The sequence below is a fragment of the Barbus barbus genome (genome assembly GCF_936440315.1).
Source record: "Barbus barbus genome assembly, chromosome: 31".
Taxonomy (NCBI): domain Eukaryota; kingdom Metazoa; phylum Chordata; class Actinopteri; order Cypriniformes; family Cyprinidae; genus Barbus; species Barbus barbus.
Genome location: NC_136759.1, coordinates 57,501 through 85,166, shown reverse-complemented (window position 1 = coordinate 85,166; position 27,666 = coordinate 57,501). Strand labels below are relative to the sequence as shown.

Sequence of the window (27,666 nt, the reverse complement as noted above, 5' to 3'; positions counted from 1 at the left end):
TTGATTCATGCATATTATGAGAACCAACTTAAAAATATGTCACTATATTAGTGAGAACATATGGCACAGTTAGAAACATTTGGCCCTCACAAGTACAACTAAACAAGTACACTCACACACACACACACACACACTTGAGTTTCTCTCACTGTTGTGTAACACAGTGTGACACTCAGTCATGCTGCTGGTGTGAATGTGTCATGTGATCATCTGCGGCCCAATCAGAGCTGTGATGATATTCAGATCAGCTGCTGTGATTCTCATCCTGAAGCAAGAAAAACCCAGAACACACACTGATTCTCTGGAGACGCAGAGGAAATTATTTAAGAAATCACTCACACACACACCCACAGATGCACACACACGCACACTCGCTCGCTCTCTCTCACTCACACACACACACACTCACACATGTTTGTTTTCGGGAAATGTGGGGATATCCCATAGGCGTAATGGTTTTTATACTGTACAAACTGTATGTGCTATTGCCCTACACCAACCCTACACCTAAACTTAGCCCTCACAGGAGACTGTGCATTTCTACTTTCCCCAAAAAAAACCTCACTCTGTATGATAAGCGTTTTGAAAAGTGGGGACATGGGGCAATGTCCTGAAAAGTCACCTTCACCTTGTAATACCTGTGTCATTATACAAATTTATGTCCTCATTTGTCACAAAAACGCGCACACTCACACACACACACACACACACACACACATGCTCTCTCTCTCTCTCTCTCTCTCTCTCTCACTCACACACACACACACACACACACACACACACACACACACGCGCTCTCTCTCTCTCTCACACATACACACACACACACTGCTGAATTAGCATGATCTCCAGGCGTCTGTCACTCATTCGGGGTGATAGCTCTTTCTCTATAGCCGCTCCACAGAGCATCTGAGTGCCGCACATTAAGTCTCTTTACCGGCGGCGCAGAGGAAAGAAATGAAATTAAATGAAACTTGGCTGAAATGAAAGGCATCCCTCAGCATGCTGACAGCGGCACAAACACACACTCCAACACGGACAAACCGGATTGACCGCTCAGAACCACTGCCAGAAACACACGAGGAGCAGTACTGTGTGTCAGAGCGCTCTTCGAGAGCCGGCCTCCAGACGAACTGCAGAAATGCCTGATGGGTAATCGATATCTTCGACCTTCTCTCTGTGTCTGTAGGGCGTTTGAGCTGAGAGACTCCTGGCACGTTTACTCTCCGTGTTCAGCCTCGGAGGAAGCGGAAACTCATGCTGCTGGTCGTTATGAGACTGCTTGATGTAAACTTCAGATCATTTTCACTCAGTAACCAGATAAACTAGTGATGTTCATCTCAGACTCACTGGAGTTCTGGAGGGGTTAGGTGAAGGTTTTGTTATTTCTTAAATATTTCTATGTGGCTTTAACTGATTATTATTTCAGTCTTAGTAATTTTAGTACTTATTTCCATTAGTTGCCAACACTTCAAAATAAAGCTTTCGAAATGGCAATTCCTTTTGTTTATTTTGGTTCTGCAAAGAACCTTTTATTGATCACTTCTCAAAGAACCAATTTTAGTCTTAGGCCCAGATTTACTAAAGAGGGCAAATTAGCATTAGAGCGCAATTCCATAAAAGCGCTGATGGGAGGGAAAATTCTACAGGTGATTTACTGACAGTGCACACATAAAGAACACAGACACAGCAGATAATTTCTATTAATGACCAGCGCAATCTACCAACAGCGGCGCAAATTACCGCCTGCTTTAAGACATGCTTTTTTTGGGCGTTAAATAATGAGTGCAAATCTTAGTAAATCGCATTGTGTGATTCATTGAAGTACTCCATAGGAGTAGGAAACTCCTACAAATGCATATTCAATAAGGTGAGTCATAAAAATAACTGTCCACATCTTTTCAGGGATAATTTCCGTCTGTGTGTGTTTAGTAAAAACTGACATTAGTTTTTTAATGCCAAATAAGGGTTTGCGCTGGTGCAAGCTCATCGTAAATCTGGCCCTTTGTGTGAAGAAAATTTATAAATCTAAAGAACCTTTTTCCTCTGTAAAGAACCTTTTGTACAGTGGAAAGATTAGAGAAATAGTTTCTCGTTGTGTTGTTTGCGACGGTGAAGTCCTCTGTTGTTGAGCTGGCTGATGATGGAGCGGTTTGTATCGTAACAGCAGCTCAGATCTCCCAGATGCTATTTAATGGATCTCTCTCTGGATCACCAGAGTTTTACTCATCAGCATCCTCTGCTGTACAGAGAACAGATGGTCGTCATAATCCATCCTTCATCTTCACAAAACTGCTGGCTTTATAGTCTTTTGAGATGAACCGGTCACTACTGAATTATCAGATGTTGACCTCGGGTCCAGTATCAGGCCCAGAGCTTCATCATCTTATGATTGTTAAACTAAAACTATGTTTTGTAAAGGTAAGTACAGTTGTTTATTGTTGCTAAAGTACTGCAGTATTTCAGGCCTGTCACATTAAGACAGAATTCAACATTGCAATTTGTACAGATAACTGACTATATTATATTAATAACTTGTGGCATTTCTTTCTCAAATCATATTTTGTCGCTGTGAAGCGTGTGATCAAACACTTAATGTATGAAGTGAGCGACTCACACCATTGAACTGAACTGACAATACTTACTGAACAGACAATACTTACATTAAAATAGTTTTTAAAACTACACCGATATTGACACCATGATAATTCATGTGCCATTGGTTAATGGTGTAAATGTAATGCTGATAAATAAGGACGTACAATCTAGCTGTTATTCCATTAAAAACATTTAAATTGAAAATTATTTGGTTAATTATGTTTTATGATGCAAAGCCAATCGATAATGGAAATCATCCACTCTGTAATCGATCAGTCGTGTGTGTCGCGCTGCGGTTAAGCACAAACTCGGCTCAGAGGATCTGATGAAGCGCTTCAGAGATGCTCAGAGAATAACCTGCGTTTGATTGTTATATTCCCACCTGATTCCTCTCTGTTAAACTTCACTGAGCGATGACTGTAATCATGTGTCACACATTGGATGGAGAGGCATACGAAAGTAAAGTACCTTAACAGGTAAGTGCAATAACTTAGAATTCAATGAAGCTTAATAATCATCCTTATCTTTCCCTTCGGTAGCATCAACTGGAGGAAGACATCCACTGGGCCTTAACGATCCAGCAGGTAAATGGTAAGAGAGATCAAGAGTTTGTTACCTCGAGCTTGTAACTTCAAGACCACACAATGAGTGTCTGGACTGAGTGATGTGATATATGATTGGTTGTACCAGGTGTGGAGGATTCCCTGATAGAGGTCAGGTGTGAGTGATAATGACGGACTGCAGGGGAGTGGCCAGAGGGATGCTGGGAAATGCATTGCAGTTCCATAGGTGACTGTGACAGTTATCCCCCCCTCGAAGGAGCGGCTTCCAGACGCTCCAATAACAGAGGCGAATCAGTGGAGGAACCAGGAGGGATGGAGTGCCCAGTCCATGCAATGGAGATCCATGAAGGAAAACAGAGCAGGAATCCCGCCAGGGTGGAGCAGATGAAGCTGAAGCCCACCAGGGTAAAACTGAAGCCCACCAGGGCGGAGCAGATGAAGCTGAAGCCCACCAGGGTAAAATTGAAGCCTACCAGGGCAGAGCAGATGAAGCCCACCAGGGCGGAGCAGGCACAGCAGAAACATAGGCCACATACCGATTACCAATGACTACTACTGCAGGAATAAGGTAGGCCATTGGTTCACAGACGACCTCCCTGGTCTTGGCGGTACATTCAAGGGGTTCCTGAATGGTTTCTTTGGCCTTTAGGATTGACGTTAGCATTAGCATAAACTCGAGCACTAGAACTGGTTCTGGAGCTGGGATCTTGGAATTTGAGACCCTCCCTGAGCCCGTCTTGGTAAAAGGATGGCGCTCTAGAAGAGCGAGCACTTGAGAGTGCTCTTGAGGTATGGGCTCTCGAGGGCGCTCTTGAGGAGTGGGTGCTTGAGGGCACTCTTGAGGAATGGGCTCTCGAAGGCGCTCTTGAGGAGCGGGTGCTTGAGGGCACACTTGAGGAATGGGCTCTCGAGGGCGCTCTTGAGGAGCGGAGCTGGCAGAGACCAGTGAAGATGAAGGAGGACTGGAATGGGGGTCAGGTGTCCTTCCTGGGCTCAATGGGGAACTGGATTCCCTGGAACTGGGAACGGCGCTTCTGGCCGTGGTTTGAGGACCGGATCCTCTGGGATCGGCACTCCTGGCTGTGGCTTGAGAACTGGATCCTCTGGGATCGGGATCGGCACTCCTGGCTGTGGCTTGAGAACTGGATTCTCTGGGATCGGGATTGGCACTCCTGGCCGTGGTCTGAGAACTGGATTCTCTGGGATCGACACTCCTGGCCGTGGCTTGAGAACTGGATTCTCTGGGATCGGGAACGGCACTCCTGGCCGTGGCTTGAGAACTGGATTCTCTGGGATCGGGATCGGCACTCCTGGCCTTGGTTTGAGAACTGGATTCTCTCTCGAGGGTAAACTTAAAAACTGGAATTTCCTCTGGGTACAATTTAAGAGAAGCAAGCTCTTGGGGGCACTCTGGAAGCGCGGACACCCGAGGGCGCTTTGGAAGCGCAAAGCTGGATGGGACCAGCTGAGACATAGAAGGGCGCTATGTAGGCGCAGACTCTTGAGGGCGCTCTGGAGGAGCGTATTCTTTGAGGCGCTTGGGCAGCACGGAGCTGGATGGAACCAGCGGAGACGTAGGAGAGCACTTGCGAGGAGCAGGCACTGGAGGACTTGTCATGAGATGGGACTTATGGTTTCATCCACAGGGCTGACAGTAACCTCACCTGCCGGGAGTACTGTGACTGGTATAGGAGTTGGATAGGACTTGGGAATGTTGACATAGGCTGGACTAGACACGGTGCAAGGCTTGGTGATGACGGACACTTTGTGTGATGTTTGGCGATCAGCGGTCTTGATTGGTGATAACTGACCATCGGCGGGCAAGTGGTGTGCGAGCTCAGGACTGGCGGGCATAACTGGTGATGGCTGGGGATCGGTGGTTATGATGGGTGAAGACCAGAGATCATCCACCACGTCACCGAAGGTGAATGCTGATCCTGTCTGAGGAGCGAAGTTGATGTAAGACTCTCCACCAGGGATGGAAGAGTCACTTAACCGCAATGCATGTTCAATATAGCGTTCCAGAGAACAGAGGGCATCAGACGCCGGCATCTGTTGATAGATATGGTCATCCAAACCACACCAGAAGATAGTTTTCAAGGTTCTTTCCTCCAATGGAACTCAATAGGAAAGGTCGAGGAATTCCTCAACATATTCCTCAATAGGGCGGCCATCTTGAATCACCTTGAGGAGAGAATTCACAGAGTTGGAAAATAGGATGTCCATATACTCAGGCGGCGGGCTTATGTGGGCTGCGATCGGTGGCCGGTTTGATAGAGTCGCGGGTGGCAGACTGGCGTTGGCCATGGACGACGGTTGGCTTGAGTGGGATGTGGCCGTGGGTTCTGAGCTGAGGATCAAATTGGCTCGAGGAGCTGAAACCGGAGGGTTGAAAACCGATTTCAGTGCTGACCGGACAGATGTTATAGCAGGGTCAGCAACCTTAGCCCCCAGGTCAGCGCTGTTTGAAACCCACTTCCGGGCTCGTGGAAACACCGGAGGACTGGTGTGGTCTGGACCACTGGCCAGGCATGTAGGTCCTTCGTCCACTTCACCCACAAAGAAACTGGAACCAGTTACTTGGAGGACTCGATTAATAAAATCCACCGGAGACAATTCTTCAGCATCCGGAAGCATAAGGATTACTAGCAAGTCATCATCCAGCCCATTCAGCAACATGTGATTCAAAACAGAATCACTCCCACTCACGCAATGGATAGCCTCCTCCACATAAGCCTCCAGAGAACGACCGTCTTGATAACAATGGAGTAGATACTCCTCTGGGTTAAACTGTGGAACTGGAACCCACTGTTGGCTAGACTCACAAATGAGGTTGATGAGAGCCCGTTGTCCTCGCATGTTGTTTTAATTTTTCAGGTCTGTCACACATTGGATGGAGAGGCATACGAGGGTGAGTAAAGTAAACGCTTCTTTATTGAACAAACTGAAGACGACCTTAACAGGTAAGTGCAATAACTTAGAATTTAATGAAGCTTAATAATCATCCTTATCTTTCCCTTCCGTAGCATCAACTGGAGGAAGACATCCACTGGGTCTTAACGATCCAGCAGGTAAATGGTAAGACAGTTCAAGAGTTTGTTACCTCGAGCTTGTAACTTCAAGACCACACAATGAGTGACTGGATTGAGTGATGTGATATAGAGCATGATTGGTAGTACCAGGTGTGGAGTATTCCCTGATAGAGGTCAGGTGTGACTGATAATGACGGAGTGCAGGTGAGTGGCCAGAGGGATGCTGGGAAATGCAGTGCAGTTCCATAGGTGACTGTGACATCATGATGTTGGGCGTTACATTTAGCTTTTAAATTGACAATATTTTATAGAAATTCTACAAGTGATATTTTATGTAACTGTATTTGGGATTGTAACATTTTATGTAATATAAGCTTTTAAGTCAAGTCACTTTTATTTCTATAGTGCTTTATACAATACAGATTGTGTCAAAGCAGCTTTACAGTGTCAGCAGGAAAATAGTTTGTCAATAATGCAAAAGGACAATAATAAAGAGTAATTTTCCCGCTAAATCAGTTCTTTGATGATTGAGTGATGTCTTCATGCAGCTCAGCTCTCCTCCAATAGTGTCTGTGCATTCTCAGAACTTTGGCTAACATTCTGCTAACGGTCTCTCAAAGTTATGAATTAACATTCCTAACATTAACAATATTAATAATGTTCTCAAAACATTAGCACAACAACATAATATATTGTTTGTGGAAGGTTTCCCTGAAACATATCAGTTGGAGTTTCAATGTTACTATTTGTTTCAGACCGTTCAGAGAACATTCAAAAGTAACATTCCCATAATGTTTACAAAATGTTAAAAATGGAATGTTCCCTTTGCATAACCAAAACAAAAACAGGATGTTTTCAATGTTTAGGGAACATTCAGAAATAAGATTTTCATAATTTAACAGGAATGTTGTCAGCACATATATTTGTCAGCCGGGGATTTGAACTGATCTGCTGCAAACACACATTTAACCTGTTCAAGATCCAGTAACTGCTGGCGTTTACTGTTTGACATGATGATGTGTGAGCGCTGGTCTGGAGCAGTCTTTCAGGTCTCTTCGTGTCTTAATGAAGCTTGTGTTCGTCAGTAGTTCAGCGGGAATCACTGCATCTCTGCAGGTCTCACTAGCAGCTGCTTTCGCCTCACTTCAGTCTCCTTTAAAAGAGAAACAGCTTCATCTGTGAGAGAGAGTCCACCGAGACCTGAGAGACACACGTCTGAACACGCCTGTGTGTGTGTGTGTGTGTGTGTAACAGAACCTGAGCTGATTAAGCTCATACAGAGACTGCAGCTCTGTCTGTCTGTCTCTCACAGCCTCAGCAAATCTCCTGTCTGTCTCATTAGTGTCTGACACAGTGGCTCCCTCAGGCGAGCCCACAGCGAGTGTCCAGCACACACATACACACACACTGAGCTGCCCGTCAGAGAGAGACAGACAGCGCTGTTGTCCTGCTGAAGAGACAGAAAAACAGAGAGAGAGGGAGTCTGACAGCTGCTGGTTAACAGTCTCTCAGCGGTTTAATTGGAGGAAACTCAGTGTGAGCGAGCGCAGATCAGCCAGAATCACGGACAGAAAGTCCTGCATGTGCATCTCACACACACCGGCTTTGATTATCGTGAACGAGAATGAACGCGGCATCCTTAGAGCTTCAGGTTTGAAAGCAAGGAAGATTACGATCCACACTGGAATATGAATGAAACCTGCAGTGTGTAACATGTCTGTGTTTTGCTTTGACTTAGTTTTCCCTGTTCTGTTCAGTTAATCATCGTTTAGTTCATTCACCTGTGTTTATTAATCAGTGTTCACCTGTTGACCCTCATTATCTGCTCTTTATAAGTTCCTGCCTTTTGAGTTTGAATTTGTCGGTGATTGTTTATGTCAAGTGTTGGTGCTACCTTCCTGAGATCTTCCTAGCTTCTTATTCTTGAATTATATATTAAAAGACTGTTTAATGATTCTCCGTCGTCCTCGTGCCCTTGTTCAGCACAGCGCGTAACACAGTGAGACTCTCTGTTAAAACTCATTCTCATCCGTTTATGAAGATTTCAGTGAATACACACTGTAAATAATGATTTTGAGTTTGTTTTATAAGACAATACTATTTCAGTCTTTCTACTTAAAAAAATTACATTTAAAGGAATAGTTCAGCCAAAAATGAAAATGTGCTGATGTGAGATTAGGATGAGTGTAACGAAGGAGTTGGGGATCCAAATGCAGGCTTTATTCAAAGTGTAGTCAGACAAGCGTGGTCAAAAACAGGCAAACAACGATATGCGAGCCAAAAGAGTAATCCAAATAACAGGCAAAGATCAGGGCAAGCAGCAAATAATCAAAAACAGGATAACAGTCCAGGGTCAAAACACAAAGGCAAAGCAAGAAAAGAAGGAAGACATGGAAACTAAGAAAACAGTTGAACATTTAAACACCAGCAATGTGAATGTGTGTGTCATTCTTATACTGTGAGATTGATGAGATGATGAGATACAGGTGAATGCAATGCAAGGGATTATGGGGAATGTAGTGTATGAGAGTATGACAACAGTCTGGGGTGGAGTGCTCTCTGGTGACCATCAAGGGCACTCCAGCAAGTGATCGTAACAATGAGTTAGTTTCTTCATCAGGTTTGTAGAAATGTGTCTCTGCGTCAGTGTCTCAGCAATGGATGCTCTGCAGTGAATGGGTGCCGTCAGAATGAGAGTCCAAACAGCTGCTAAAAACATCACAATAATCCACACCACTCCAGTCCATCAGTTAACATCTGGAGAAGACAAAAGATCAAACAAATCCAGCATTAAGATGTTTTTAACTAAAATACGAGTCCATAATCCATAATAACGCTTCCTCCAGTGAAAAAGTGCATCTGCTGTTGTCTCTCACATCAAAATCCAGCCACATATTTGTTTAGAGCTGTTTTGTCTTGTAAACGCTGCTTGATCTGTGCAGATTTCTCTCCTGATTCAGACCAGAACACTTTTTCACTGAAGGAAGTGTTATTATGGATTATGGACTCGTATTTTAGTAAAAAAATTATGTATTTGTTTCAGCTTTTTGTCAGAGTTTGGACTCTCATTCTGACAGCACCCATTCACTGCAGAGCATCCATTGCTGAGACACTGATGCAGAGACACATTTCTACAAACCTGATGAAGAAACACACTCATCTATATCTTATATGAGCACATTTTCATTTTTGGCTGAACTATTCCTTTAACTCAGTGTCATGCTTGTCATTTCTTTGTATTTCTTTGTGAATTTACTAGCAATTTCTGAGTGAAAATGTTTTTCGTTTTTTTTTCAGCATAGTGACATCTGAAGGTTGTTTGTCACTCACACATATGACAGGCACAAGTCTAGTTAAAGGATGACATGAGTGTATCTGGACCTGTCTGGATGTGTGTGATAATAACCCCAAGCTGTCTGTCTCTCTGTCAGGTGTTATGTGGATGATAAGGTGTCGAAGGTGGCCTGGTTGAACCGCTCAAACATCATCTTTGCGGGTGAGGATAAGTGGTCTCTGGACCCGCGGGTGGAGCTGGTGACTCAGGGTCAGCTAGAGTACAGTCTGCGGATACAGAAGGTGGATGTGTTTGACGAGGGGCCATACACCTGCTCCATCCAGACCAAACAGCAGCCCAAGACGTCACAGGTCTATCTCATCGTTCAAGGTGAGCGCCGTGTGATTGACAGGCCGTCAGACCAATGACAGCTCATCCTCTGTTGCTCCTCCCACTCACTCCATTACTCAGATCAGACCTGATGATTAGCTGCTTGAGCGAGTGGGCGGTTTGGCAAAAATACCATATCATGATGTTTTCAGACAGGATCACGCTCCACAATCTTCTCACGATTCTTTGTTAGTTTCTTTTGAGAGTTACTGAGCAGCACAGTTTATAATCTCACTCTTTAAATCATACAGCTCTGCTTGGGAGCAAAATTTAAAGGAAAAATGAGTGACGGACCATTCAGTCAAAGCAGAGGTGGGTGATATCACCAAAATATTATTTCGCTTTGCTTTATTTCATTACTTTATCATTGTTATTAAATTAAGAAGAAAGATGCAAGCATTAGGGCAAATGCAATATAAGAGCGATACAGATGAAATAACTGACTTGAATTTTCTGTAGGTCTATTAAACAGCAGTATTCAAGAATAATCAAATGTAAAGATAAAACACTGCACAGTCTTCACTGTATTGTTCAGTCAACAGCAGTGAGAGATTTACTCTGTTTTGTTGTTTGATTGACATTACAGTTTTTTCAGCTGCTTACACACAAAACCTTTACTTATCAGTGTAAAGTAAAGCTGAGACTCAAACAGCAGAAGCACACACCAAATCTGCAAAACCAGACACTAATTCTCAGCCTTTGACTCAGTTTTCAATTTCATAAAACACTTTTTGCAAAACACAACACACAGTTCTCTATGTAACACACACAAATCAAACAGGAATTAATATTATGGCAAAGGTGTTTGCAAATGTTTGCTTTTGAGATGTGTTTGTCATATTTTGAATGCAGTGCTTCTTTTGCAAGAGATGTGAGGTGTTTTGCATTTTGTGTGCAATTCTTGGATTTGTGTGTAAAGTTAAAAAAAATAGGCACAGTTTTGAAAATGTGTGCAAGCATTTGAAAAAAAATAAAAACACAGACTGCTGTCACTTTAAGACTGAATGCATGGATCCAGTGTATGATACACGTCTGATATTCTGTTGGCATTTGCTGCATGATAATGGTTAAACTGTTCATCACCATTCACTCAAAAATATTATCACAAATATTGTCATTTTAGAATCTTTTTATATTTCATCAGAATTACAGCACAAATCAAGAGAACATCAACTCTCAGCAAACAGTGCAAACGACCTCGTGAAAGAAAATAGACTGGCTGTATGTCACTATTATTTGAGCTGAAAATGTCAAGTCACCTTTATTTATATAGCGCTTTTAACCATACAGATTGTGTCAAAGCACTTAACAGTATCAAATTAAAAATCTCAATAGAGATCGCTAAACTCCAGATTACATGTTTGTTTTTTGCAGAGAGTGCATGTGTGAATGGTTGCCAGGTTGGGAATATAAATGTATCGAGAAGAGCTCTAATTGGGGATTTAAACTATTGAAATCTGGCAACCGCAGCCATGAAAGCTTGTGGAGACTCGTTAGCAATGCAAGATAACGCAGATGCCAAATTTAAATGAAACACCTTCAGGATAAATGTGGAAAATATCGCAGATGATTAAGCTTAATAAATTGAGAGAAGCAGAAATTGTGATCATGATTGAAATACAGTTCATTGTGCAGCTCGTTTATGTGAAGCGTATGTGTATTTGACAGATTAAGCACAATAAGACAGGAAAAACTGTCAGAACAGCATACGAGCAAAATCGTTAAAAAGTTTGAATTGATCATTTTTTAAAGTGCATGCAAATAATAAACTTTGCAGTTTTGCACGATACTTATGATCTCTGTGTGACCGCAGAGACTGAATTTATAAATTCATGTAAATAAGTTCAGACCGCTCATTTGCGTACTGTCACGGGGCAAAGGATCACACGACAAGAGGAGTTCAAAATAACAAGTCCCCGGAGGGTGGCTTTATTTACAAAGTGGCTTTCGTGATAAGTGACGTGCTCAGTGAAGTGCTTGCAGGTGTCTCCTCGTGCGCTTTCCCAGGCGTGAAGACTTGTGGCGGTGCTCTCGTGGGTTGGCAGGCCGGTCACACGCTGCTTTCTGGGGAGAGAAGAGAAAAATGCCAGGCATTAGCTCCGGAGTCGTCAGGAGATCTCTCTCCCTGTCGTGCATGTCAGCGGCTTTTGTAGCCGAAGGTTAATTGGCCTCAGCTGTGACTGGCCGGCCGGTGATGATGGCGCGCAGGTGTTTCTCCTTCGTTGCCAAGGCGACGCTGACGAACGCTCGGGACACGCGTCACACTCCCCCCCCCTAAGCGTTGTCCTGGTCCTGCGAGACAAAGGGGAAAATAAGGGTGGGTGGGAGGTGAGCCCTGACAGACCTGCAAAAGCTGCCCAGACCCGGGAGAGTCCTTCTGCATTAGCGTTGGCTGACCCCACCCGATGTCGCACGTCGAAGTGGAAGTCCTGGAGCGCCAGGAACCACCGAGTCACTCGTGCGTTGGTGTCTTTGGCCCGTGCCATCCACTGTAAGGGAGCGTGATCAGTAATGAGGGAGAATTTACGACCGAGGAGATAATACCTGAGCTCCAGGACTGCCCACTTGACGGCTAGCGCCTCCCGCTCGACCGTGGCATACCGACGTTCCGCTGGGGTCAGCTTTCGACTGATGTAGACGACAGGATGCTCTTCACCGTCCACCACTTGGGAGAGGACAGCTCCCAACCCGGTGTCGGACGCGTCTGTTTGGAGGAGGAAGGGACAGCCAAAATCCGGAGCCCGTATAACGGGCTCTGAGGTGAGGGCGGATTTTATGTGCTGGAACGCCTGGTCTGCCTCGGGACTCCATGAGACCTTTTCCGGCTGTCCCTTCCGGGTCAGGTCTCTCAGGGGAGCTGCTAAGGAGGAGAAGTTAGGGATAAAACAGCGATAATATCCCGCCAACCCCAAAAAAGCTTGTACCTGGGTCTTAGTGGTGGGCCGTGGAGCGGAGAGGATGGCCGCCACTTTCTTCTCCTGAGGTTTTACCAAGCCCCGACCCACCTGGAAACCCAGGTACTTGGCTTCGAACAGGGCAAGGTGGCATTTCCGGGGGTTGGCGGTCAGTCCAGCCCGCCGCAGCTCCGTAAGCACCCTCCGTAGACGTTGCAGATGGTCCTCCCAGCTCTCGGGATGACGTCGTCCAGATAGGTGGCTGCATAGGTCTGGTGGGGCCGCAGCAGGACGTCCATCAGCCGTTGGAAAGTTGCTGGGGCCCCGTGAAGGCCGAAGGGAAGAACACGGTACTGCCAGTGGCCGCTGGGGGTTGAGAAGGCGGTTTTAGGTTTGGCGTCTTCTGTCAGTGGCACCTGCCAGTACCCTTTTGTGAGATCTAAAGTCGAAATGTACTGGGCTCTTCCCAGTCGTTCTATCAGCTCATCCACTCGGGGCATGGGGTAGCTGTCGAATTCAGAGACCTCATTCAGACGGCAGAAGTCATTACAGAAACGGAGGGTGCCGTCAGGCTTCGGTACCATGACGATGGGGCTGGACCATGGGCTGCGAGATGGTTCAATTACCCCTAACCTCAGCATCTCCTGTATTTCTTCCTCGATGGCGTGTCGCCGAGCCTCCGTGACACGATAGGGCTGCTGCCTGACGATGATTCCTGCTGGTACTCGGACATCGTGTTGTATGACGTTGGTCCGTCCAGGCAGGGGGGAGAACACGTCGGAGAACTGACTGACCAGGCATTGCAGCTCCGTCTTCTGGGCCGCCGAGAGGTGGGGGTTGACATCAACAACCACGGGGTCCGAGGTGGCAAGGGCAGACACCTGGGCCCTAGTGCCCACCCAGCACTTTAACAGATTGATGTGGTACAGCTGTTCTTCCTTTCTGCGGCCGGGTTGGCGGACCCGGTAGGTGACCAGTCCCACCCTTTCGGTCACTGTATAGGGCCCTTGCCACGAAGCTAAGAATTTACAAGCTGAGGTTGGAACTAGTACCATCACGTGGTCACCTGGTTTGAACTCCCGTGGCTGGGCGGCCCGGTTGTAGCTTGTTGGGCTTTTACGAGATGTTCCCGTACTAATGGCATCACTCTGTCGATCCTTTCCCTCATGTCACGGACGTGCTCGATGGTGGTACGGTGGGCGGCCGGTTGCTGCTCCCAGGCTTCTTTTGCCACATCCAAAAGACCCCTCGGCTGGCGGCCAAACAGGAGCTCGAAGGGCATAAAGCCGGTGGAGGCCTGGGGCACCTCCCGGATCCCGAAGAGCACATACGGCAGCATCTTGTCCCAATCCCGTTTGTCTTCGACTGCCACACAGCGGAGCATTTGCTTGAGCGTTTGGTTGAATCGCTCCACTAAGACGTCTGTTTGGGGGTGGTAGACAGAGGTCTTGATCTGTTTGACTTTAAGAAGGCGACAGAGGTCTGCCATCAGCCGGGACATAAATGGTGTGCCCTGGTCCGTCAGTATCTCCGCTGGGATGCCGACTCGGCTGCAGAGTAGGAAGAGCTCCTGGGCGATGGCCTTAGAGGTGGCCTTACGGAGAGAAATGGTACCGGGTGGCATAGTCGACGATCACCAGTACGTGCTCATGCCCCCGGGCGGACTTTGGCAGCGGCCCTATGAGATCCATCCCGATGCGCTCGAAGGGCACCTCGATGATCGGCAGCGGAATCAGTGGACTGGGGGGAGGCGTCCAGGGTATGGTTCGCTGACAGGTTGGGCAGGCTTGACAAAACCGCTTCACATCGGCCTCCAGGCCCGGCCAGTGGAAGCGGTCCCGGATGCGTTGGCAGGTGTTGTGGACTCCTAAGTGTCCGGCCATCGGGTGTGTATTCGCCAGCTCCAACACTACTGCGGTCTTGGTCCGCGGAACTACCAACAGCTTTTTTTCCTCCCCCCTCTGCTGGGCAACACAGTACAGCAGGCCATTCTGTACGACGAAGTGAGGGATTGGGTGGGGTGCTGGTTGCCTTTCCTCTCCTTCTACCACTCTCACTTGTGCCCAACAGTGCTTTAGGCGGTCGTCCCCGAGTTGCTCTTTTGCAAATGCGCCCCCTCCCGTCACCTGCTGGAACACATCATAATAAAGGTTAGAATTTTGTGAGGGGGACTCACCATCTCGGGCGCTGTCCGTCATCAGCAACACGGGGCGGCTGCGGGCACTGCGGTTCGGTCTCCCACGGCGGCGGTTCCCGGCTGGCTGAGTGGCGGCCGAGAGGAGCTGGTCCAGGCCAGTCCCTTCCAAGCAGGACGGGCACGGGCAGATCCTTTACAATTCCCACCTCTACCGGCCAGGCCCCCTGGGCTGCAGAGATATCCACCCGACGGGCGGGGACCTGTCGTGTGTCTCCATGCACGCAGGTGATGGACAGAGTCGCCTTTGAACCAGCACGCTGGGGCAGGACGGACGGCTGGATGAGGCTGACAGCGCTGCCCGAGTCAAGGAGGGCTAAAAACGGCCGGCCATTTACTTTCACCTCGGCCCTTGGTGCCGCTCGGGGTGGTTCATGGTGGACCGCGCAGCCGGCCAGCCAGGCCCTGTTGGGTGAAAGGGGGGGGCTCGGTAGGCATGGGCTCGTCCTGTGGGCCGGGAACCGCAGGCCTGCTTACTGGTCGCGCGGTGCCCTCCGGCGCACATCGCTCCTGGTGCACCCTCCGGGGAAAAGACGGTGCTCGCTCCCCAGCATCCCGGTGTTGGGTGGCCTCCGCCAACTCGATGGCCTCTACGAGCTCTCCAGTGGTGAGAGGGTTCCTCATGCCAGCTGCCTGCCGGAGTGGGCGTGGGAGGGCCCGTAGCAGTTTGCCGATCACTACCCGCAACCAGTGACTGGCCAGCCGCGTGAGTTCAGCCGCCTGAGCGTGGGCAGGTAGTCGAGACTTAAATTCCCAGTCGTGGAATAGTTGAGCTGCGCAGACGGGCGAGAGACCAACGCGGGCCAGGATCTCTTTCCGCAGCTCGTCGTACGATTCACTCTGTTCCGGGGCCATGGCAAAATAGGCGCGCTGTGGCTCTCCGGTCAAGAGGGGGGCCAGGACCCGCGCCCAGTCTTCCCGCGGCCAGTTCTCTCAGGTTGCGATAACCTCAAACATTTGGAGGAAATTTTCCACATCGTCATTGGCCGTCATTTTAGGAATGAGCTGGGTGGCTTCCGTGCGGAGGTCCGGCAGCGGTGTCCGTTGGGCAGCGGCAGTGCGGAGGCCGAGGAGTTCACGCTCGGTTTCGCCCTGGCGGGAAGCCATGTGCTCCACAATTTGTTGTTGGCGGATGCTCACCTCTGTTAGATGTTTCAACAGTTCTTCCATCGTGTAGAGGCTGGGAGGAGCGGCCACCTAAGAAAAAAAAACAGGCAGAAGAGAGGGGAAAAAAAATTAGTCAGTTCCTTGTCGGTGATCCCTCACTGCAATGCTCGCATTCTCCACCAGTGTCATGGGGCGAAGGATCACACGACAAGAGGAGTTCAAAATAACAAGTCCCCAGAGGGTGGCTTTATTTACAAAGCGGCTTTCGTGATAAGTGACGTGCTCCGTGAAGTGCTTGCAGGTGTCTCCTCGTGCGCTTTCCCAGGCGTGAAGACTTGTGGCGATGCTCTCGTGGGTTGGCAGGCCGGTCACACGCTGCTTTCTTGGGAGAGAAGTGAAGAAAGCCAGGCATTAGCTCCGGAGTCGTAAGGAGTTTTCTCTCCCTGTCGTGCATGTCACAGCGGCTTTTGTAGCCGAAGGTTAATTGGCCTCAGCTGTGACCGGCTGGCCGGTGATGATGGCGCGCAGGTGTTTCTTCTTCGTTTCCAGGGCGACGCTGATGAGCGCTCGGGACACGCGTCACAGTACCAACACGGTTGACAGCTTTTAATGCACATTTAACATTTTAGATGAACAAACTGTACTGTATCAGGTTTCTATACTGAAAAAAAATGGTTCATTAAATTTACAAAAAAATGTTTAAGGTCCCATGACATGCTGTTTTTTGGATGATTTTATATAGGCCTAAGTGGTCTCTAGTACTGTATCTGAAGTCTCGTTCCTGAAATTCAGCCTTGGTGCAGAATTTCAGCCACTACGAGCCAGTCCCAAAATGAGCTTTCCTTAGGACGAGCCATTTCTGTGTCTGTAGCTTTAAATGCTAATGATGAGGAGAGAGGCGGGGCAAGGTGGAGGGTGGGTGTGTGTCCTGCAGCTTGCAGCCACGGTACCATGCGCTAATGTTGACAGTGGACATATGGCAATGGCTCGTAGACACGCAGTCCTTCAAGCTTTTCAGTTTGACCCAGAATCTGATCCGGATGGAGAAGCATCGGATGAAGAAGTTGCAACTCAACGGCTACAGCAGGACGTCTCCGAATGGTTAGTTTAAAATATTGTGTCTGGATATGGTCAGTGTTTCCCACACATAGACTTTACCTGGGCGGACCGCAACAATATCCACCCCCCCGCTGCCATCAGCTCCCGTGTATCACACACATAAGCGCGACTTTAGCACAATATTTAGTAACTTTCAGACCCTTTAGGTGGCTTTTTTCCCATAACGGGTACATACTAACAAACCTAGCGACTTAAAGAAAAAAAAAAAACCTTATCATTCAGTTGGAAGATGTCTCCAGTACTGCCCCGCGAGCACGAGGTCTCTCTCCCGGCACAGTGTCGCCTCTCTCGGCGTCTGTTCTGAGCAGCGAGCAGCAGAGAAGCAGCGCTTTCAGTTTGCCTTAAAGCAGCAGACTCACAATAAATCATTTACAAAACAGCGTTTCCAAGCACTTGTCGCTTACTGACAGTTTGGACTTTTAAATATGAACATAATTTGTCTGTTAGTATGCGCAGTTTATTACTCAGATGCAAAACAGTGCTTCGCTTGTTTGCAAGCCATAATGTCTCTCGCTTGCCTCGCACGGGTGTAGCTCATTTTCTCATGGGCGGGCAAAGCAGAGAAAGGGGAGGTAACCTTTCCCCGTATGACGACATAAAGGGAAGATTCCAGATTGGGCCATCTGAGCTTTCATTTTCTCAAAGGCGAAGCAGGATACCCAGGGCTCGGTTTACACCTATCGCCATTTCTAGCCACTGGGGGACCATAGTCAGGCTAAGGGAAATCATAGTAATGTTAAAAAACCTCATAAAGTGAAATTTTCATGCCATGGGACCTTTAAGTAAAGTGGTTGCAATCAATTTATTTTAGCTACATATAAATAATTGAATTTTGCTGAAAGTTAGTCAACTAAATTTTTTTATTTAAATATAGCTAAAATAAATGTATTGCAACCGCTTACCTTAAAAAAAATAGTATAAATTGTTTCAGTGTATTCGATTTGAAAGCATAAATCTAGGCTACCCGCTCCCGTTTTCAAAAGTAAAATGTAAAGCTGTGACATTTCATTCACTGATGCTCTTCAGTCATCAGCGCTAAACCCGCAACCTGCCAAAAGATTGCTGATTTTAAGTTTAAAAATTATGAAAATTAATATTTAAAAAACAATATATATATATATATATATATATATATATATATATTAGCCAAAGTAAATATTCAAAGTAAATTAGTAAATATTAGAAGTAAATATTAGCATTTTTTAAAGTTTACAATAAAATAATTGTACTCCAGTGTTACTATAAAATAATAATACTACCTTTTTATTTTAAAATATAATAGTATTATTACACTTTATGATTTTGTTTATTATTTTATTTTTAAAAACTAAATACATAAGTGCAATAATATTATTATCACTACTATTAATTAATTTTTTATAGTTATATTTAGTTTTTTTTCACCTGCTTGCACACATTTTTAAAACTTTGCCTCTTTTTTTCAAAACTTTACACACAAATCCAAGAATTGCACACAAAGTACCTCACATCTCTTGCTAAATGAAGCACTGTGTTCAAAATATCACAAACACATCTCAAAAGCAAACATTTGCAAACACCTTTGCCATAATATTAACTCCTGTTAGATTTGTGTGTGTTACATAGAGAACTGTGTGTTGTGTTTTGCAAAAAGTGTTTTATGAAATTGAAAACTGAGTCAAAGTCTGAGGATTAGTGTATAGTTTTGGTGTGTGCTTCTGCTCTTTGAGTGACAGCTTTCAGAAACTGTGTGACAAGGAAAGATTTTGTGTGTAAGCAGCTGAAAAAACTGAATTGACTCACACTGTGTGCAGCATGAGGACCAAACCAAACCTCCAGGTGCTCTGATCATCTCACACACTGCTAGTTAGTAGTGCATCTGAAGACTAGTTGACGAGCGTTTGATGAGTGTAACAGCACTGATTGCAGGTGTTTCTCAGACTCATTAGCCCCTTTCACAATGCACGATGGTCCCGGAACATTGCCGGAAAATTCCCAGAGTGCCTTCTGTGTGAACGCAACCACGACCCGGGATTGATTCTGGGACCAATCCCGGGTTGGGGACCTAGTAACATTGCCGGGTTCAGTCCCGGAATGAGCGCTGTGTGAACAAAAGCCGGATAAATGCCGTAAAGGCTGATGACGCGCGTTATCATGCGACTCTTTCACCAGGTGTTTTGAAGGCAGATCAACATTCACACAATGAAAAATATGTAAACTGGAATGAAGCAGTGATCGAAGCCCCTCACTATCCGCGCTGAAGCTGAAATCGTTCGCCAATTTAGTTTTTTTTTCTTGTTTTTCGTCGCCAGTTTAGTGAAATGGTGCGCGGCGCATTATATACGTCACAGGATGACGTCACGTGTCATTCCAGAACATTTACGGGTTGTGTGTGAACGCGCGCACAGATTCCGGAAAATCACTGGCAGTGTGAATGCAGCAAATCTAACGACCCGGGAACAATTGCCGGAACACATTACCCGTGTATTTTTCGGAATCTCTGTGTGAAAGGGGCTATTGTGTGTCTGTCGTCAGTGCAGTGTTTCTCGGTGTGGACACTCTCGAACCGTTAATTACTGCGAGGGAGGATCCGTAACTGTGCGATTGTTATTTAATCCAGACGTGTTAATCTGTCGGCCGTTTGTTTGGCTCCCTTTAATTACCCAGCGTTCATTTCACACTCGTGAAAATCAGAGTTTGGACAGAAATACTCTCACCTGCTGTCAGATGTGAGACTGTGTTCAGAGTGTGTTTCTGATGAAAGTGTATTTAGGAAAGTGTATGCAGTGTGTGTGAAACACTGGGTGGACCTGCTGCATTTCTCATAACACATGCATGAGACGCTCAGATATATGTGTCCCTGGAGCACAAAAGCAGGGACAAAAGCAGTCATGAGTAGCACAATAATATTATTGCAATAGCCAACAATACATGTTTAAATCTCACTTTCGAAAAAATTAACCCTTGTGACTGGTTTTGTGCTCCAGGGTCACATATGTGCTCTGAGTGAAAGCGCTGGTGAAGCACACTGCTTTGTGAGCTGATGATGATGCTGCTCTTCACACACAGTAACACACACGCTCCGGCGCTCGAGCTCACCCTCCGGTGACGAACAGGCCGTTCTTCTGCGTTCTTCACGTCTGAAGTGTTTTTGGTGAAGCGCAGGCCAGATTTATGCGGGAGGAGAAAAGTGCCTGCTCTTGTTTTCTATTCAGGAACATGTTCATTAGTCTTTGGTATTGTATGCTGCAGTTTTGTTTTTGTAAAATCATAAATCTTTATACAATTAGAGAGGATCCACTTGGCAAGTTTCCCTCAAGATTAATACGAGCAGCTCTGCAGTGCAGCAAAAAATAAAAGACGCCTCCTGACAAAATAAATTACAGGCAAATGTCGTTCATCTTCAGGATCGATCAAACTCTGGAGGTTTATTGTTCTGGTGTGCAGCTCAGACAGAGAGGAAGCGCTGGGCCGCAGACTGAAGAGGGTCTGGAGCTGGTTTTGATTGTGAATGCAGTGTGACGGTGTTCTTATAAAATGAGTAAAAGTGTAATATTGATGAAGGAGTGAGAGCAGCTGGAGCTCACTGTATCTTGATTATGATGATGTCTGTCTGCTGATGCTTGAGCTTCTTACGGTCTGAAATATACTCATGAGGGAATAATGTAGAATCTGCAGCAGAAAAACATGAATATTGCTGCTTAGTTCAAAATATTCACCAATATGTGTCTGCAGAACAAATATTCCTTGTCTGTGAGTGAACGTAAGAACATAAACACACGGAGGATTGAGGCATCTTTATTACGTCACTGAATGATTTTTTTTCTTTCATTTTTTTCTGTTTCCATGGTAACAGCGCTTTCTCTGATTGGTGGATCTCTCTGCAGGATTATGGGTAGTGTTGTTATGAACTGATTTTAATATGTGAAGCATTAGTGGTTCTCTGTCATTTGTTTGACTAGCATTGCTTTGTAGGTTCAATATAGTTGGTGAATATGTGTGTGTGTGTGTGTGTTTGTGTGTGTATGAGAGAGAGATAGAGAGAGAGAGTGTGTGTGTGTGTGTGTGTGTGAGAGAGTGTGTGTGCGTGCGTGCGTGCGTGCGTGCGTGCGTGTGTGTGTGTGTGTGAGAGAGAGATAGAGAGAGTGTGTGTGTGTGTGTGTGTGTGTGTGTGAGAGAGAGAGTGTGTGTGTGTGTGTGTGTGTGTGTGAGAGATAGAGAGAGAGAGTGTGTGTGTGTGTGTGTGTGTGTGTGTGTGTGTGTGTGTGAGAGAGTGTGCGTGCGTGTGTGTGTGTGTGTGTGTGTGTGTGTGAGAGAGATAGAGAGAGAGAGAGTGTGTGTGTGTGTGTGTGAGAGAGAGAGAGAGAGAGAGAGAGAGAGTGTGTGTGTGTGTGTGTGTGTGTGTGTGCATTGGTGCAGTTATATCAGTTCCTCTGTTTGACGTGTTGAGATAGTTAGAAACATTAACCCTGGTTAATACTTCATCACCTGACCTCTGACCTGTGACCTCTGACCCTGCCGTTTACATCACTGTCTGGTAAGTTGCAGTAGGCGACTGTTTTCTGAAGGGAGCAGCTCTTTTCTTCTGTGTTTGTATTGGGTCAGATATTTTTAGCAGACTGAGATATTTACCAGCTTAGAATTCATCTTTGGCCTGCTTCATCTCTGGAGGAATATGGTGCAGATCTTCAGCTCTCAGCTGGTCTTCGGCAGTTCGAGATCAGACAGTTTTTCAGGCCTTACTATTTTAAATGAACTATAATTCATGAGCACTGTAATAATGCACCAGCCCTAATTCAGAGTACTATAGAACAGCAGATACTGTTACTTCTGTTTAAGGTCAGGCAAAGTTTAGTTTGCTGTAATTCAGAATTATAAAGACATTTTGTAATTATTTATTTTTCCCTGAGGTCCACTTATTAAAATGTGTTTCTGTGCCTTAAAGGCTTTTTGTAAATGATTACTGTTATAATTACCTAAACTGTGTAGCTGCTGAATAGATTTATTAAATAGTGCTGATAGCTAAAACTGGACATCCTTATATTAATGAGATTATGTCGTGATGTCATAATCAGAAATATTTCTTTGGTTGTTTTAGTTGTTCAGTTTCAGTAAATACATTACTTGGGAATTACTTCTGAGTTGTGAAAGTTTTTTTATTAATCAAGGTCAAGATCAAAATTAAGGAAATTTTGATTCTTCATAATGAATACCTTATTAATCAACCCTAATCAAGAGATGTCAATATCATTAATGTTGCAAATGTCAGTAATATTAGTAATGTCATTAATTTTAGTTACTTTACTCTTAGTAATATAATTTGTACTATTTATTCACATAAGTCATTTGTAATATTAATAATGTCATTCATATTACTAATGAATAATAGTATTAATCATTTTAGTGATTTACTGACTTCACTAGTATTAATAATATGAGTGTCATGGTGCACACAGCAGGGAGGAACAAGGAACACGGAGACGAGGATGTAACTCAAAACAAAGGACTTTAATGTCGACATCAAGGTAGGGCAAGACAGGACAAGGCAAGGCAGACATCGACATCAAACATCGGGGAGTAACGAGTAGACCAGACGACATAACACTGAACAGACAGGACTATAAATACTCAGCATAATCAAGGAAAACAAGAATACATGGGCTGGACAAGAATAGACTACTAATGACATGAAACGAGGACAGGAAACAAACCAAATATGGACACAAGAGGCAGGAACACATGACACACACGACAGAGGTCTGACATAACGCCCCCCTCCCGAAAGGCTCGTCCCGAGCCTAAACAGCCTAAACACAGGGGGGTGGGCGCTCTGGAGGCCCCTCAGGACAGACACAGAAACATACACCGGACAGGGCCTCCAGCGCGAAACAGACAGCTGAAGGCCGAGGTGGAGCAGGAAGCTCAGGAGGCCATGGCAGGTGGTCTTCATGGCCGTGGCCTCGTTCCTCGGCCCGGCCACTCCATCCGGAACCCTTCGGGTATGAGTCAGCGGCAATCCAGCGGGCTTGACTCAGCGGCGCTCCGGCGCTACTGACAATGAGTAATATCAGTGATTTATAACATTAGTAAGGTCAATCATATTAGTAATAGTTATAGTTGTAGTAAGTTAACTTTAGTTAAGTATTTTTTTAGCATTTAGCAAGTAATTTTAGTCAGTTGTAATGTCTGTAGTATTATTAATTTCAGTAGTATTAGTAATGTCATTAATATTATTAAAATAATAATGTCATAATGTCTGTAATATTAATTTCAGTAGGATTAGTAATATCAGTAATGTTAATAACCTATAAAATTAATAATGTCAATCATAATGTCTGTAATAGTATTAATCTCAGTAGTATTAGTAAAGTCAGTAATATTAGTAACTTATAATATTAGTAATGTCAGTAATATAAGAAATTTTATTAATATTAATAATGTCTAATGTTAGTAATGTCAGTGTTAGTATTGTGTTTTTGTGGAGGGTCTGACAGCTGTTTCTCTATGAAGGTCATAATGATTTTCACTCAAGAGGCTTTTATGAACTAAACTGCAGCATAATGAGCAGCTGCTGAAGGTATTTTCAGGTGTGAGAGCAACTAAATGGTGCTGTGTGTGTGTGTGTGGGCGTGTGTGTGTGTGTGTGTGTGTGTGCTTTATGAGTCTGCTCTTGTCGGGCTGGAGAAACATGTATTTCTGTATGAGATTTTCTTGTCAGTCCTGCTGCAACTACAATTCCAATTTCATGCGTGTTAGAGAGAAAGAGATGCTCTGAGGAGAGAGAGTGTTTTAAAAAGGCAACAGTGATTGGTTAAGGTGAAAGCAGAGACAGACGGAGCGAGAGAATGGAGTGCAGAAGCACTGCTGTGAGAAACAGAGTCAATCTGCCACCTAGTGAACATCATTTATCAGACACTGACAACAGTCTGTCCATTTACAAACCTACAGCCAGACAGAGACAGACGCCAGAGCGCTTCATCTCATCTCACTCTGGCCTCCTGTTCAGCATATTTTTAGCATTTTAGTTTTTCCCAGCAGTCATATTATATAATGCCACTCCGGGTTGCCATGAATTTCATTTTCCATGATCATTTCCACCCTCTCTTACTGATATTTATCACTGTACCTTTAAGACTTCTTTATGTAAATGATGTTCATTCTTGAAATGTGTAATAATCTCATTCACTGCTCTGTGCAAATTGCAGTCAGCATTAATTATATGGGCGTTTTTTAATCTGATTTGCATAATTCCTTTATTGAACTCCTCCCTCAGTGTCATCATGTGGTTGAGCGTGTTGGGGGAGGAGACTGGGCGGGATTTGTGTCAGAAAAGGCGGGGTCTGGGATTAGAGAGGACTTCATTAGAGATCAGAATGACAGTGGCTGAATGAATGTTCACAGATGAATGAAGGATGAACGCTGTGGTGTAGATGAGTGAAAGGGAGGAGACTGGGGCGGGGTTTGATTCTGAATGGGCGGGGCCTGGGATTACAGAGGACTTTATCAGGGATTAGAATGACAGTGACTGAAAGAGTGAATGTTTACAGACAGATGAATATGTTATGAGAGCTCTGGTGTAGATTAGTGTATGGAGGATGAGACTGGGGTGGAGTTTCAGTTTTAAGGGCGGGGTCAGAGTCAGAAGGGGCAGGGTATGATCAGAGATCAGAATGAGAGTGGCTGAATGAGTGAATGTTTACAGACACAGATGAATGCGCATGAGCGCTGTGGTGTAGATTAATGTATGGAGGGGGTGGAGTTTCAGTTATAAGGGGTGGAGCCTGAGTCAGAAGGGGTGTGGTCTAATGAGATCAGAATGACAGCAGGTGAACGAGTGAGTGCTGACAGACAGATGAACGTGTAAGGAGTGCTGTGGTGTAGATTAGTGTATGGAGGAGGCGGGGTTTCAGTTATAAGGGGCGCGGTCTGATCTGAGATCAGAATGAGAGCAGTTTAACGAGTGAGTGTTGATAGACACAGAATCTATTTAGTATGTATGTGTCACAGATGAATGCGTATGAGCGCTGCTGGAGGCAGATGTGCTGCAGATGAATCTCTGTCTCTCGCCGCTGATTTATGGCAGGTTTGTGTTGCTGAAGCTGCAGCTCTGAGTTCGTGTTAGTCTGGTTCAAGTAAATCAACAAAAATGACAAAGCGCTTTATTAAATGGCGCATGGGTTTGATGAATAGGAGGGATTTCGCGCGCATTGATCAGACGTGTGCGGGAATAATGGACGAGTATGTCTGCGGCTCATAACAGATGATGTGTGTGTGATATTTCCACACGCTTTTGGCTTTATTGATGCTCTGCAGCATCCGCATTAAGCACCACAGAGTTTATTATGAGTGTGTGTGTGTGTTACGAGGTCAAGCAGATGTTTATGAGCGACATTCTGATGTGTGTGTATCTGTATTAGCATGAACACAAATCTCCCAGCATCCCTCAGTGTTTCTCGCTTATGTCGTTCTGCTCTGTTTTTCTCTCTCAGTTCCTCCAGTCATCTATAAAGTTTCTGACGACATCACTGTGAACGAGGGCAGTAACGTGACATTGACGTGTTTGGCCAATGGGAGGCCAGATCCCTCCATCACCTGGAGACTGCTCAACCCGTCAGGTGAGAGACAGCCAATCAGCTGCTGGAAAATTTCCTATTAAACCATGTGTGCTGCAGGTCATGTGAGTTGTTGCAACCAAATCACATCACCCACAACACCCTAGCAACCAAGCATGAAGGCTTAGTGACTACAGCACATCATCCAAAACTACCTAGCATCCACATCACATCACTCACAACACCCTAGAAACCACCCAGAACTGCCTAGTGACCACATAGCCTCACCCAGAACACCCTAGCAACCACATCACATCACCCACAACACCCTAGAAACCACCCAGAACTGCTTAGTGACCACATAGCATCACCCAGAACACCCTAGCAAACACATTACATCACCCACAACGCCCTAGCTACGACCCAGAACTGCCTAGTGACCACATAGCATCACCCAGAACACCCTAGCAACCACATCACATCACCCACAACACCCTAGCAACCATCCAGAACTGCCTAGTGACCAGATAGCCTCACCCAGAACACCCTAGCAACCGCATCATTCACAACACCCTAGCAACCACATTGCATCACCCACAACACCCTAGCAAGCACCTAGAACTGCCTAGTGCCCACATAGCATCACCCAGAACTCCCTAGCAACCACGTCACATCACCCACAACACCTTAGCAACCACCCAGAACTGCCTAGTGACCACATAGCATCACCCAGAATACCCTAGCAACCATATCACATCACCCACAACACCCTACCAACCACATCAAATCATCTAAAACTACCTAACAACCACATAGCATCACTCAGAACACCCTAGCAACCGCATAGCAATACTCTAGCAACCACCCAGAACTAACTAGTGGCCACAAGTGAGTGAAGTGACATTCAGCCACGTATGGTGACCCATACTCGGAATTCGTGCTCTGCATTTAACCCATCCAACGTGCACACACACAGCAGTGAACACACACACACCGTGAACACACACCCGGAGCAGTGGGCAGCCATTTTATGCTGCAGCGCCCGGGGAGCAGTTGGGGGTTCGGTGCCTTGCTCAAGGGCACCTCAGTCGTGGTATTGAGGGTGGAGAGAGCTCTGGACATTCACTCCCCCCACCTACAATTCCTGCCGGCCGGAGACTCGAACCCGCAACCTTTGGATTACAAGTCCAACTCTCTAACCATTAGGACACGACTTCCCCCACAAAGCATTACCCAGAATGCCCAGCAAGCCTGTGACGGCTCTGTCAGTCTGAAGTGATCATGGGATCAGTGTCCGCATGTCCTTCAGACTCACAGAAGAATCTTCCAGCGCTCTGACCTGGATTCTGTCAGCATGTTCTCTTTCTGTCAGACAGGAAGTCGAAAGAGTGTCAGCGAGAGAAGTGTGTGTGATTCATGTGGAGTAGCTGTGGTTTGATTAGTGTGTGTGAGTGTGTGTGTGTGTGTGTGTGTGTGTGTTGACAAATAGTTTCATGTTCACAGTGTATCTGTTGTCCTGAAGATCTTTCTCATCGACTGCTGCAGACGTGCTGGGAGCAGCATTTACTGAAAGAGCTGAATGCTGTTTAAAGTATTGACCATCCGTTTGTGTGTGTGTGTGTGTGTGTGTGTGTGTGTGTGTGTGCGTGTGTAGATCGATCCTGTAGTGGTTGGAGATCCTCTTTTCGACAGAAGGTCACTAAAGGTCGAAGATGGAGACCTTTTAACACCTGGAACATTAATCAAGTGTTATCAGTGTTTGCTGTAACATTAAACCAGCTCTAAACTTGCACAAAACCAGTTCTAAACCAGCACTGAGCGGATCAGTCAGAGACGGCATGCATGACACAACTGTGATTGAGTCATTTCAGTTGTGTTTCTCGAATATTGAAAATATCTTTGAAAGCATGTCTAGCTCACATTTATTCTCTCGGTTGATGAGGCTTCATATTCATGTTCAGAGG

At 45.7% G+C, this 27,666-nt stretch overlaps 1 protein-coding gene across 1 annotated transcript in view; it reads left to right on the top strand.

Annotated features, from left to right (window-relative positions):
* The window catches only part of LOC306850968 (limbic system-associated membrane protein-like), a 131,846-nt gene that overhangs the window by 94,100 nt on the left and 10,080 nt on the right, over window positions 1-27,666 (top strand). The window contains exons 2-3 of the mRNA XM_079386952.1: window positions 9,625-9,857; window positions 25,640-25,765. Of these exons, the coding sequence (XP_079243078.1) occupies window positions 9,625-9,857; window positions 25,640-25,765 (359 nt within the window). The remainder of the gene's footprint in view (window positions 1-9,624; window positions 9,858-25,639; window positions 25,766-27,666) is intronic.